Source organism: Brassica oleracea, chromosome C7, assembly GCF_000695525.1.
Source record: "Brassica oleracea var. oleracea cultivar TO1000 chromosome C7, BOL, whole genome shotgun sequence".
Classification (NCBI taxonomy): Eukaryota; Viridiplantae; Streptophyta; class Magnoliopsida; order Brassicales; family Brassicaceae; genus Brassica; species Brassica oleracea.
Window position 1 is genome coordinate 38,798,196 of NC_027754.1, and position 14,104 is coordinate 38,812,299.

General features: G+C 33.3%; 2 protein-coding genes across 2 annotated transcripts; one reads left to right on the plus strand and one right to left on the minus strand.

Moving 5' to 3' along the window:
* Positions 1–364: 364 nt before the first annotated feature.
* LOC106304482 (ABC transporter A family member 10-like) lies at positions 365–4,490 on the plus strand. Its single transcript, XM_013740889.1, has 16 exons — positions 365–436; positions 534–864; positions 946–1,025; positions 1,117–1,249; positions 1,336–1,455; positions 1,558–1,679; positions 1,753–1,911; positions 2,008–2,296; positions 2,382–2,465; positions 2,537–2,862; positions 2,931–3,131; positions 3,226–3,335; positions 3,419–3,503; positions 3,597–3,725; positions 3,889–3,994; positions 4,108–4,490. The coding sequence occupies exons 1-16, from the start codon at positions 365–367 to the stop codon at positions 4,488–4,490; spliced, it is 2,730 nt and encodes a 909-aa protein (XP_013596343.1).
* Positions 4,491–4,502: 12 nt separating this feature from the next.
* On the minus strand, positions 4,503–5,253 carry LOC106304483 (germin-like protein subfamily 3 member 4). Its single transcript, XM_013740890.1, has one exon. The coding sequence runs from the start codon at positions 5,251–5,253 to the stop codon at positions 4,639–4,641; it is 615 nt and encodes a 204-aa protein (XP_013596344.1). The 3' UTR covers positions 4,503–4,638.
* Positions 5,254–14,104: the final 8,851 nt, after the last annotated feature.

Sequence of the window (14,104 nt, forward strand, 5' to 3'; positions counted from 1 at the left end):
TTTCAACACTAAAGTTGTTTCCAGTTACCCTTTGTTATATTTGGCAACAAATCTTCTTTTAGTGGAAGGGTGGTGCAAGATTAGCATCACAGATGTTCCTATTGACATCGTTACATTGTGTTCAACCAAACTTTAACACAAATATGTTAATGGATTATTATTAATTATGATTTGATTTATTAGTGGAGTATATTTCGCTTTCTCTTATTTCTTTCCCATTAAAGGCTGATGAGTGTCCACATTAACGTCAAAAAACTAAGTGATATTGAGTCTTTATATTTAATAACCCTAGAAAAACAAAAACGTTCAGTAAAAAAATTGAACAGAGGAAGAAAGACAAAACGAAAGCTTCTTTCTCCTATCAATGGCGGATCATGGTCAAGCCAGTTTCTGGACTCAGGCAAATGCGTTACTTAGGAAGAACTTAACTTACCAGGTAATGTTTTGTACATGTGCTGTATCTGCGGTTCGGTGGAAATCATGATCCTTGTCCTCCTCGATGTAATATTGTGAATCTTTTTTTTTTGGTACAGAGGAAACACATATGGACGAATGTTAGACTCGTTCTGGTTCCACTCTTCCTCTGCTTACTTCTCCTGTCGATTCAACTCTTGCTCGAGGCTGTAATGAGCAAAGTCTCGGATATGGCTAAATGTGGAAGTAAAGATGCTCCAAATGGAGATTATTGTCCCATCCCAACCCCTCCATTGTTACCTCCCATGTTGCATATTCCAGAACCTGAGTCTCGTGCTGTTAAAGCTGGTTTCTTTCCCTACAGTGACCTTCCTGACTTGTCCTGTAGAAAAACAAAAACTTGTCCTTTAACTATGCTTCTTACTGGGAAAAACCAGTCTCTTGGTAAAGGTATGTATATATGCTTATTATAATTGTTACTCTTCCTTCTTTCATATACATACTTATTACCTGCATTTGTGTTTCTTCCAGCCTTGTCCAGGACTATGTTTGGTGGTTCTTTTGCAGTGAATACCTCCGACCTCTTGCCTAGTTTAGCTGACAATGTCTTGGTATGCTTGCTTTTCTTTTTTCCTTTTCGTTGGAAAAAAACTATCTCCATTTCTCTTAGAGGGTTTACTAAAAAGGTCAATGAGATTTTAGGGTACAACACTAGGAGCAGGGATGGACAGTTTCAGGGATCCAGGGATTGACTCAGGACTCGCCATCTACAGCATCCAACCTCAGTGCAATGCAAACTCTACATGGCCACTTTCATTAGGAAAAACACGTACAGGTAACAACGAATGAGAGAATAAAAATGAAAAAAAAAGGATAAAATGAGATGATTAACTTAATGGTTGGTGTCAAAAAATATCCCAGAGGTGAAGTGTGTTCAAGGGTTGTGCCTTTGGAGAAATACATCTACAGAGGTCAATGAGGAGATTTTCAAGGGTAGTTGGAGGGGAAATACTGAGCGAATGACAAATGAGATTGCTGCAGGTTTTTTGTTAAAATTTTCTTCTATTTATTTATATAAGTTATATGCATGCTTTAGTATATATATATTGACTGTTGACTGATGTATATCTTGTTGCCTTTTAGCATATGATCTCTTGAGTACGGATGGAAAAAACTTGGATGTGAACATCTGGTATAATGCGACATATTACAGTAAAGGTCCTCAAAACAAGCCTTTGGTCCGAGTTCCCCGCTTGATCAGTCTGGTATGAACGTAGGTCTTGGTAAATGCTCTTTCTTTCTATATGTTTCATTAACTGAACCGGTCAAAAACTGCAGGTATCAAGTGTTTATTTAAAGTTTCTGAAAGGCCCTGGGACAAAGATACTATTCGAGTTTGTCAAAGAAGTTCCTAAGAACTCTACTAAAAGCAATTCAGATATTGCATCTCTGTTTGGTCCGCTTTTCTTCACTTGGGTTGTTCTTCTTCTGTTCCCTGTAAGTTGTATATTATTACTACAGTTAAATACTTTTAGGCCCATTACTAAACTCCACAACATATTTACTCATCATCCTAATGTAAATTTTTTGCAGGTGATTTTGACATCATTGGTGTATGAGAAACAAGAACGTCTAAGAATTATAATGAAAATGCATGGCCTAGGCGATGGTCCATACTGGTTGATTTCATATGCCTATTTTCTTACCATATCCGTGTTGTACATTCTTTCTTTGGTGAGCTTCGGGTCAGTGATAGGACTCAACTACTTTCGGCTCAATTCCTATAGCGTCCAGTTCGTTTTCTATTTTATCTACTTAAATCTGCAAATCGCCATTGCCTTTCTAGTCTCTACAATGTTTTCAAAGGTTAAGACTGTTACAGGTAATAAATAACAACATATCACATTTCTTGAATCTTCTCCTCAAAGAGTGAAAATTTCAACGTCTTCTTGGCTTTTAAATGTTAGTTGTTGCTTACATTATGGTGTTTGGGACTGGGCTCTTGGGAAACTTTCTCTTCGCACAGCTACTTGACTCTCCCTCATTCCCCGGTAAGTTAAAACTAGATCAATACACATGTTTCTGACCACTTTTGTTAACTAGTATTTTTTACCTAAAACAGATAAATGGATTATTGTGTTGGAGTTGTTTCCTGGATTTTCATTATTCCGAGGATTGTATGAGTTTGCACAAGCAGCCTTCCATGGAAACGGGATGAAGTGGGGGGATCTCAGCGAAAGTGGAATGGATAAAGTGTTCTACATCATGTTAGTGGAATGGTTTGTGACTCTCACTGTGGCCTACGTTGTCGATCAGGTTCTTACATCAGGGAAAAGCCCTTGCTTGTTCACCAAGAAAGCTACTACTTCCCTACCAGACCCTAGTGTACAGAGTCAAAGCTCTGACAACATCCTCATTGACATGGAAAAAGCAGATGTCACTCACGAGGTATGTAAACAAAAAATTGCTATTCTTTTTTTCTTTTCCATGTCGTTCTGAAGGCGGAAACTAATCAGAGGGAGAAAGTGGAGGTAATGAGGATAGAAGGGAGCACATGGCACGCGATTGTGTGTGACAACCTGAAGAAGGTGTATCCAGGTAGAGATGGTAACCCACCAAAAATAGCAGTAAGAGGGATGTATCTCGACGTGCCTTCAGGGGAATGTTTTGGCATGCTTGGACCCAATGGTGCCGGCAAAACCTCTTTCATCAATATGGTCAGTTCTGCATTAAAAAAAGACCAATGTTCTTACACTGAATAACGTTTCAGACTGTTATAAAATTTTGTAAATATTTCTCTGTTGTGTTTAGATGACTGGCCTCTTAAAACCGACATCTGGAACTGCTTTGGTTAAAGGTTGGGACATATGCAAGGATATGAACAAAGTATACACTAGCATGGGCGTATGCCCGCAGCACGAGTAAAATACTCTTCAACAATACTTATTGCATTTTCTTTCATTACCAAGAAAATAAGGAACAGCTTTTTTTTTCATGTCTTCAGCTTGCTTTGGGAGACACTGACAGGAAGAGAACATCTTCTCTTTTACGGGCGACTCAAGAACATCAAGGGCCCTGCTCTAAAGCAAGTATGTTTTACAACTTTGCTATTATTGTCTTATATGTTACGTACTCCACCAAGAAAATGTTATTATTCATGGATTTATGATTATATTTTCAAGGCTGTGGAAGAGTCTCTCAAAAGTGTCAGCCTCTTTGATGGAGGAGTTGCTGACAAACCTGCTGGAAAATACAGCGGAGGTATGAAACGGCGACTAAGTGTGGCCATTTCGCTTATTGGCAACCCAAAGGTACTCTCCATGGTCTATTGTCATATGATTTTGTTAGGAATATATCAATAAAAAAAATTGTGGAAAGTCTTTGATCTATTTATCCGTAATAGACAAGACTTTGTTTTATCTAAGACAATTTCAAAATTAACTAAAAAAAATTCCATTTTCTAATATGTTAAAGGTGGTGTACATGGATGAGCCTAGCACTGGACTTGATCCAGCCTCAAGAAAGAACTTATGGACCGTGATCCAGCGTGCAAAACAGGACACAGCCATAATCCTCACAAGTACTTCAATCTCTATCTCTTCTCTCACTAATTACTCTTTTGCAGACAATTACTATCAGATAAGAACGTGATGGATATTTTTTTAACCTAGCTTGCCCCTCACGGTTTTTCAGCTCATTCAATGGAAGAAGCAGAGTTTCTCTGCGACAGATTAGGGATTTTTGTTGACGGAGGCTTGCAGTGCATAGGAAACCCTAAAGAGCTTAAGGGAAGGTACGGTGGATCGTATGTCTTCACGATGACAACCTCATCAGAACACGAGGAGATAGTAGAGAGATTGGTTCAGAACATTTCACCGAACGCCAAGAAAGTGTATCATCTCTCAGGAACACAGAAGTTCGAGATCCCTAAGCAAGAAGTCATGATTTCAGACCTGTTTTTAATGGTGGAGAGTGCCAAAAGCAAGTTCACAGTGTTTGCTTGGGGGCTCGCCGACACAACTCTCGAAGACGTCTTCTTCAAGGTTGCTACAAGTGCTCAAGCTTCCTTGTCTTAAATGTTCGTATGAGATCCAACCCTATTTAGTGGTGGTATCAAATTAGGGCTTTTTATTATCAAATTTGATGTCTTGTGCGACACGTTAGTTCTTAAAAAGTCATGTAACTCTGGTTTTGATTTTAATAACATTTTGAAAGAGACACAACTTAAAGCTCATCACGGTCCGTAACTAACGACCTCGTGATGTTCACTATACGTTCTTGATCGATCCCAAACACGCCTCCAATATTCACGACTCCGGGACTCTGACTATTGTAAAAGGAGAGAGCGGTGGCTCGTTCGAAGCCACCGCTCAAGCAGAAATGAAGCAAACCTTTAGGAAAGACGAAGACATCGCCTTTCCGCAGAACCGTCTGAAAAATCTTGTCGTTGGTATCGACAAATCCAGCGAACACGACTCCACTGACCACGAAGAGCAACTCGGATGACCTTGGATGCGAATGGAGCGGCACGGATCCGTCCCTTTCGAGGTCAGTGCGTGAGACAGAGAGACCAAGAGTGTTGAGGCCTGGAAACTCTGATGCTGTGAGCATTGTGACGTTGGACTGGAGATAATTGTCTGTGTCTCCGGCTACAGTAAGTTTGGTGGACTTGAAATCCTGAGCGTTGATCTCGGTCGGGTTCTTGCAAGGATAGCCGTTGATAAAGAAGATGCTCTGTTCTCCTTGAGCCGTCGGACAAGTGTCTTGCATATTGTCTGAATCTGAAGAGACAGTTAAGAAGATTGCACAAAACAAGATCAAGAAGAAGAGTTTCATCATTGAAGACTACTTAGCTTGTAAATATTCAGATATATATATAGAAACTAAAGTAAAGCAAAAAAAAAAACACTGTTTCTAGGCGATATGTGGCTTAGAGTTGAGTACACTACTTAGAGGCTTTTTGATTAAGATTATGTTCTAAGATGAAAATCGCTTCTAAGGAATACTTTTCACTAATGTTTCAACGTACTGATGTTGACATTATTACTTCTTCTAGTTCTGATTCTATTTTGTTTAACAAATATATGCAATTTAGCTTTGCTATAACAGGACACCAAACAAGCTTCATAGGCTTAGCTAACTTGAAACTGAAGTACTATACAACTGAAGGGGACGAAAAGTTTATGTCCAAACACATAATTTGAAACGAGTCAGAGGGAAACACCTAGTGCCCATTTTCAGACCGGGAAGTATCGGTTTGATTGCTGTTGTCCGAGCTCTCGAGTATATCTTGTATGAAATTTATGAAAGAGCAGAGTCCACCCAAGAACTTATGGTCGATGACACCATTTCCATCAAGAACATGAGTAAAATCCACCAGCTTTACTTGTGCCCGGGCTCCTTTCATCAAACACGAATCTGTAACAACCCATCCCGCTCACTCGGAATCCGGCTCACAGTCCTGCAAGACACTGACCCTAACCCTTCTCATGTGCGCCCCTCTCGACCATATATGTAAGTTATTGATGCGTTTGGCGTTACTCGAACCCAAGACCTCACCCTTTAACAACACTCAAATGAGTTGTAATCAATTGATCTTGGGTTCGAGGAACGCCAAGCGCATCAATAACCTACATGTATGGCCGGGAAGGGCGCACATGAGAGAGGTTAGGATCAGTGCCCTGCAGGGCTGTGAGCCGGATTCCGAGTGAACGGGATGGATTGTCACATAATCATTCTCATAAAACAATAAAACTGAGCAAGAATTGAAATGGTATAGCATTTGAGTTTCAAACTAAGCCTTAAGATCTAACAATTGTGTTAAGATCCCGCCATAAACTTGTGAACGCAAATGCACAGTCGGGCGGTATCGAGTTGGCTAGCGAGTTTGATGACATGGAAGTATCCATGGATATGATCCGGAACATTCTTGTTTGATAACTAAAATTATTTACGAAAATTAATGACTAAACCTAAAATAATGAAGAAAATAATTGCCAAAAATGACTCAAAAATTATTTATCAAATAGGGGGATTTGCCAAAAATGGCTCAAAACTTGATTTTGAATACAAACTTGATTTTGAATACAAAAGTATACCCCAAATTCAATTAAATGCAAAAGTAACCCAAAAACCTAGTGAAATTACAACAGTCCCCTTATGAACAAACAAAAAACATGTATTCAATTTTACCATTATAAGCCTCCGTTAGAGAAGACTTCTTTGTAAGTCTTCTCAATGATGACTTCTTTGTAAGTTTTCTCGTTCAGTAGATCTTAAAAATAATTTTATAAAAAATAATCTGATGGGTAAAAAATTGAAATCATATAATAATAAACATTTTTCAATGATGTAATTAAATTTAGTTCATCTGAAATTGAATTATTTTCAACATAAATGAGTGAATGTATATTGGCTCATGAGTCATTGGTTTAGGGTTTGGTAACATATGTTATAGTATTGTATGTATCTTTAGGGTTAGATTCTGAAATCTTACCTTCATTTTTTTTCTTTTTCAAATTGACCCATATATGTTTAGTAACTATCTAATAACTTGATTTAAACACTTTCTTAAGTTTAAGAAAGTGTTTTTTGCATAGTTAATTGATTTTAGGATCTGGAAGACTCACATAAGACTTAAAAAGAAGTCTTCGGACACATCTCGTCTAAAGTTTAGTAGAATTTATGGTTTCCGCCTAAATTTTGGAATAATTTAGGTTTCCCGCCTAAATCAAAGTCTTCCATAAGTTTTCCAGGAGTCTTCCATAAGTCTTATAGAAATCTTCCAGAGAAAGTCTTCTCATGGATTAGATCTTAAAAAAAATTAAAATTTTTATAAAAAATATTTTCATGGGGTAAAATTTGAAATCATGTAATAATAAACATTTTTCAATGATTTAAATTTAGTTTATCTGAAATTAAATTATTTTCAACATAGATGAGCGAATGTAGATTGGTTCATGAGTCATTGGTTTAGGGTTTGGTAAAATATGTTATAGTATTGTTGGTATCTTTAGGGTTAGATTTGAAATCTTATCTTCATTTTTTTTCCTTTTTCAAATTGACCTATATATGTTTAGTAACTATCTAACAATTTGATTTTAACACTTTCTAAGTTTTTTTAAGTTAAAAAAGGTTTTTTGCATAGTTATTTGATTTTAAGGTCTAGAAGACTCACAAAATACTTAAAAAGAAGTCTTCCAACACATCTCGCCTAAATTTAAGTAAAATTTAGGATTCCCGCCTAAATTTTGGAATAATTTAGGTTTTCCGCCTAAATCAAAGTCTTCCATAAGTCTTCCATGAGTCTTATATAAGTCTTCCATGAGTCTTACATAAGTTTTCCATAAGTCTTCTCGGTCGAAAATATTTAACCTAATTGGAATTTTTGTCTTCATATATAAAGAAAATTTACACATTTTCTTTCTTCCTCTTAAATGACTGCAACAAAAATGTAATGTTTCTCACTCAAAAACTATCCAACCTCTCTCTAATCTATTCGAACATCAAAACACCAAACTTTATATCAATTTCTCACTTTTTCTTATGTCTTCTCACTAATTTATCTTCTTTTTACAAGTTTTTCATTACATAATTCTCATCTTTCACTCTTTCAAAGGTAGATCTCTAAATTTTGGATATGAATTTATGTGTGTGTTTATATGTTAGATTCTAAAAAGCTATAGATTCAACATAGTGTGACTGTTTTGTTTATTTTGTAAGCATAAAATTTTCATTTTTGAAGCTTTTCTCTGTTTTGAAGTCATTTGAATGTTTTTGAATTTGCAGGTTTTTCCAGATCAGAGAGACTTTGAAAGACTTCTCAAAAGACTCTCGGAAGACTTCTCAGAAGCCTTCTTAGAAAGTCTTCTAATGCATTTTATGCTAGAAGACTTCCCACGAAGTCTTCAGGAAGTCTTCTGCCTAAAGTGGTATAAATTTTGGATATGTATTTTGTGTGTTTTATATATTAGATTCTAAAAAATTATAGATTCAACCTAATGTGACTGTTTTTTTATTATCTAAATGTTTATTTTTGAAGTCTTCTCTATTTTGAAGTCATTTGAATGCTTTTGAATAAGCAGATTTTTCAGATCTGAGGCAGATTTTGGAAGACTTCTGGGATAATTCTCGGAAGACTCTCAGAAGACTTCTTGGGAAATCTACTAATGTATTTTATGCTAGAAGACTTCCCACGAAGTCTTCAGAAAGTCTTCCAAAGCCTTCTGTCCAAAGTGGTACAAAGAGATGATGTGAAGTGGAGTCCAAGTTTATCTATGTTGAGGAATAATATCTAGCTGTGTAATAATTTTGTTTATGGTCTTTTTACGATTTGTATGTGTAATATTTTAGTTGTAAATTATTTTGTAAACTTTAAGACATGTTAATCAAAAGAATGGTAAATATGTTCATGTTTTGCCAAAAGTACTTGCTTCATTAAAGTTATTGATGCAACATACCAAAATATATTTTAATCATTCTACCCACACATAAAAAAACACAACAACACAAAAACTTAGTAAAATTTGCTAAAACTAAGAGAGAAGACTTCTTCTCAAGAAACCTTAGTCAAATTCACAAAAGATCAAAATTGAATTTTAAGTGAAAGTTGAAATTTTAAATCTCATGGAAGTTAAAAATTGTATCTTATGAGGAAGACAACACAAACACAGAACATCAACTTAATAAAACAAAATCATCGGAGAACACTTCTTATGAAGTCTTCTCCAAGTCTTCTATGAGGAAGACTTATAGAAGACTTCTCCATTTAGCTAGAAACATTATCAAACATCAATTTTTGTAATTTCATAATTATCACCAATTAAGTTATAAATTCGACTCAGTAGTCCCAATATTGACTAATAAACATGAATTAACAAGAATATATTAAAAATTCATTTTAATTTTGGATAAATTTGAAGTTTAATAAAGATTTATGTAGAAGACTTCTTTTGAAGTCATCCACATAAGACTTCAAAAGAAGTCTACTATGTGTAGACTTCAAAAGAAGTCTTCTATTTATGTCATTTTTGCAATTGCAAATTTACGAAGGAATACTTCTTAAGAAGTCTACTCTACAGAAGGCATCTACGGAAGTCTTCCTTTGTAAATATTGGCTTACTTTTGAAATTGAGTTTTTTCGAAATTTTCAGAGAAGACTAGTCTTCTCGGATAAACAGGTTACTTTTGAATTTCACCGAAGTTAGTTAGAATTTTGACTTTTTGTAGAAGACTTCTAGGGAAGTCTACCTGGAGAATACTTCAAAAGAATTCTTCTCTAAGTCTTCCGAAAGTCTTCTCAATGTCGCAAGAAGTCTGATGGGTTACTTTTGCAATTGACTATATTTGACTTTTCGAGAGAAGACTTCTTTAGAAGTCTTCTCGAGTTTAATTATGGGTAAGAAGTCTTCTCATTGATATTAAATGTTTTACTATTATTTTTCAAGTGAAAAAGTAACTCACGCAGACATCTTTCGGCACTGAGAAGACTTAGGGAAAACTTTCAGAAGACTTCTGTAGAAGTTTTCTCCAGAAAGACTTCTTTAGAAGTCTTCTACAAAAAGTCAAATTTCTGACCAACTTCGGTTAAATTTAAAAGTAACCTGTTTATCCGAGTCTCTGGGAATTTCGAAATTTTTTGTTTACAAAGGAAAGTTAGAAGACTTCTAGGAAATTTTTTAATAGAAGTCTTCTATTAAAAACACACAAAGGTCAATTGCAAAACTAACATATGCATTGACCAGAAGTCTTCTCGATGAAGAAGACTTCTAAAGAAGTCTTATTCGTCGAACAAATCTGAAAAATAAATTGTAGTTCGCGATTTCATACCTTGAACTCGTGAGATGACTTGCGTGGTTTCTCCAATCACCCAAAACTTCACCACAACAGCTACCTACTCATTAATCACCAAGAATCGTGAGCTTATGAACCTTACATAATTTGTAATCAAAATCTTCAGTTTTTTTTATGAATTTTGAGAGAAAGTGTAAGATATATGGTTTGTATGGATAAGAAATGAGAAAGGATGAGAAAAATCGAAACTTTAGGACATTAACACTTTCAATTTGGTAGTTCATGGTGGTTGAGGTATTGATGTCAATGGCAAAGTTGTAAATATTTGGTGAAGATGAGGAAGATAAGGTAAACGCCTTATTTTCGAGAAAAAAAATAAAATAAAAAGTAATTCCATTTTTGTGAATAGCTAGAACTTCTAGGGTGAATAGGACAAAAGAAAGTTTCAAAAAAAGCATAGGTTATTTTTGTGTTTGACTTGAAATATTTAGTCATTTTTGGAAGAACCCCTATCAAATAATAGTATAAATAGATATATTTTCAGTTTCATATATAATTTATGTATATATTTTTTTAACCAGTTTTAAAAGTAGTTTCATTTCTAATATTGTATGTTTTCAAAATAGTATAATTCATTTAGTTAATTTTTGGGAAAATTTCCTAACAGAATTTAAATTGGGGACTTTGGACCAAAAGAAAACACAAAAATGACCAAAATATATTTTATTAAAAAGATAAAAAACACTTCTTTTACCATTAATTTATAAATATATAAATATAAATAATTATTTAAATAATTACAAAATACGTATTCAAATTAAACTTTAAATTTTATTTTTGAATCTCTTTTCCAATTTTTCCGAAATTTTATTTCGAAATTCTAAAATTATTTTTGAAACTATTTTTAAAATTCTTACTTTAAATTTTAAATATTTATTTAATTATTTTTAAAATCCTAAACTCCAACGCTCAAAAACCCACCTTTCAAATATAAACCGTAAGTCTATATTAGTTAACTATGAGATAATGTTTTTTTACTTCTTTAATGAAATATTTTGGTCATTTTGATCTTTGTGTGATATATTTATGATTAAAAAATTTAATGCTATTATAGAGAATTTCTCATGACTTTTTATAGTCAATCAATTTTATTTTATAATTTGAAATTAAAATGACGCAATCCATACTTTTAACATGTGTCCATTGCTTAATTTGTTTTGTATTTGATAATAGTTTTGATGTTTGTTGAAACATTTCGAAAATGCACTTGAAAAATATTAACTATATCATCTTATTTTAAATATTCTATAAATTAAAAGCATGTATAATTAACATAAATCTATCCTTTTCAATACTTTTAATAAATTGAGTTTATCTTATACATTGTTGAATTTGTTTTATTTGTATTATAATTATTTGATCTTTTAATTTATAAATTAATTACTATATTAATTCTATAAATTATTGATATATTTATCTACAAAGTATAAAAATAATATACATTATTTTAGTGTATATTCATTATGTATTTTCCAATTAATTTAATTTACAATACTTAATAATATGTTTTATATATAAGGTTAATAGTATTTGTCAGTCCATAGAAAGTGAAAATATAAAAGCATTATAAACTATACAACAAAGTGTAAAAGTAGAATAAATTAGTTGAATATGTATATAATAATTTATCTTATATTATAAATGTATGTCGAGTTTATTGTATAGTATATAAAATAGAAATTTTCTTAAATATATATGACTACTAAAATTTATATTTTCCTAAACCCTCGCTAACTAGATTATAATTTGCTGCTATTGGTTTTATTTTTGGTTATAAATAGTATATTTTGCATGTGAGAAAAGTATGGGTTGAAATCCATAACAACTATATTAGAATTTTAAATATTTTAATCAATTTAAGATGTTGTTATTGGATTGGTGTTTTAAAAATATTATATTGCATATATTTAGGAATGAAAACTATACCATGTTTTGCATGTGAGAAAAGTATTAAATATAAAGTCCATGGGCTGAAATCAATAACAACTATATTATAATTTTAAATATTTAAAACAATTTAAGATGTTGTTATTAGTTTGGTGTTTGAAAAATATTATATTGCATATTTACCAATGAAACCAACAAATTATAAATTAAAATATATTAGTTAGTAATTGTGACCCATAAAATTTAGTCTATAATTTGATTTCAAACACTTTTAATTAACTGCTTAGGAATTATAAATGTGTGTCTGAAATAATAAGATGATTGATTAGATAAATAATTTTTTTTATAATAATAACTAAACTATGATGTATGTTCTACCAGTTTGGATATCCAAACCGGAAACATAAAATCGACATAGAACATAGCAGAATGGGAACTTATATCACCTAGTGCAAGTTTTTCCACTACTGAATTGTGTGCTTTTGGTATATGCCGGATCTTGAAAGTATGAAAGAAAGTCTTACTAGGTCGAAATTCTTCCAAATGTGTAGAAAAAGTTTACCGTTCTTCAGGTGATTATACCATCTTCACCAATTGAAAATAGTTTGTTGCAGAAATTACGTCTGAACAATTAAAGGTATATACTCCGTAGTCCATATCAAAGCTTCATATTCTACATGTAAAGCTGGTAAGCAGAATTTTAATGATTTTAATTAATATAGATTTATTGTAAGGCTTAGCATAATAGATTTGATTGGCTAAGGTTGTGGCTTTCTATCTTTTGCTCAAAGATTTAGGTTTTAGATTTTTAGCTTTGGCTTTAGTTTATTTTACTGTAGAAATTTTTTTGATAGCGTTGAATATATACTCTAAAAGTGTTTTTTAAGCAAACATATTTCATTTTATAATGTTTTGGCTTTGGATACAGTTTTGAAAATAAAAACATGATTGCTTTGAAAATGGTCGTAAAAATTAAAAAGGTTGTCTAAAGTTCATACAACAACTACCAATCACCCCTGATATTTTTGCCAAATTTATATATATTTGATTTTTTTTAACACTGGATGGTAGCACACATTACATCATAATATAATCTCTAACTCCATTAGATATGATGATCAATTACCTGCAACATATGTGTTAATGATGAACAAACTTCACGGGCAATGATTCCACGATGAAGCTCTCTCCGAAACACTTGGATCGACGGACGGTTCTGCATGTACGATGGACGGGCTTTCTCCGCAGCAGACGCCCACAACGAACGGCTCTGCTTACAGTACTATGGAACTTCCCAAAAGCTTGCATTCTATAATCGGCAAGAAATTGCTTAGTCTAGAATTCGAATCCTATACATGAATGTAAAAGCATTTAAACCTTAACTAGTAAACTAAGATGCTTCCAATTTATGTATTTGATTTGGTACCAAATAGGAAATCAAAGCTTCAGCAAACGAATCTTAACACAACACATCCATCCAAAAATATATCTTCCCATTAGCACACAGGAAAAACAATAGATCTTCCCCTCACACGTGCTTGTCGATTCTCATCATTCGAATGATAACATAATTTACAATATAGGCTTCGAATGTTTACAACCGCCCCGCCCCGCACCGCAGTTAACAGTAACAAAAATCTCTACATATATCATATATCTATACGTTTTTATAACTGTTAAAATCGTACCGCAATTGAACCGCTTGTCCCGTACCGCTCAAACCGCAATCACCATTCGGAGCCATAGAGTCCTAATTTTTCCTTACTATTAATTTATTATTGAATGCAAGGAAACGGGTTGAATATAGAAAATTATTCTATCGGTCCGGGTCCATAAAGAAGACAACAAAGTTCACCTAATATGAGTACGACTTGTTCCATTGGCTAAATAAATGTATTTCTCTTCTCGACTCCAGTGCCTTTAAAATCTGCTTTTGAAATTTTGACATTAT

Coding starts and splice junctions, on each gene's coding strand:
- LOC106304482 (XM_013740889.1), top strand. CDS start 365: ATGGCGGATCATGGTCAAGCCAGTTTCTGGACTCAGGCAAATGCGTTA. Junction 1,456..1,557: donor GACAAATGAGATTGCTGCAG/GTTTTTTGTTAA, acceptor GTTGCCTTTTAG/CATATGATCTCTTGAGTACG. Junction 1,912..2,007: donor TTGTTCTTCTTCTGTTCCCT/GTAAGTTGTATA, acceptor AATTTTTTGCAG/GTGATTTTGACATCATTGGT.
- LOC106304483 (XM_013740890.1), bottom strand. CDS start 5,253: ATGATGAAACTCTTCTTCTTGATCTTGTTTTGTGCAATCTTCTTAACT.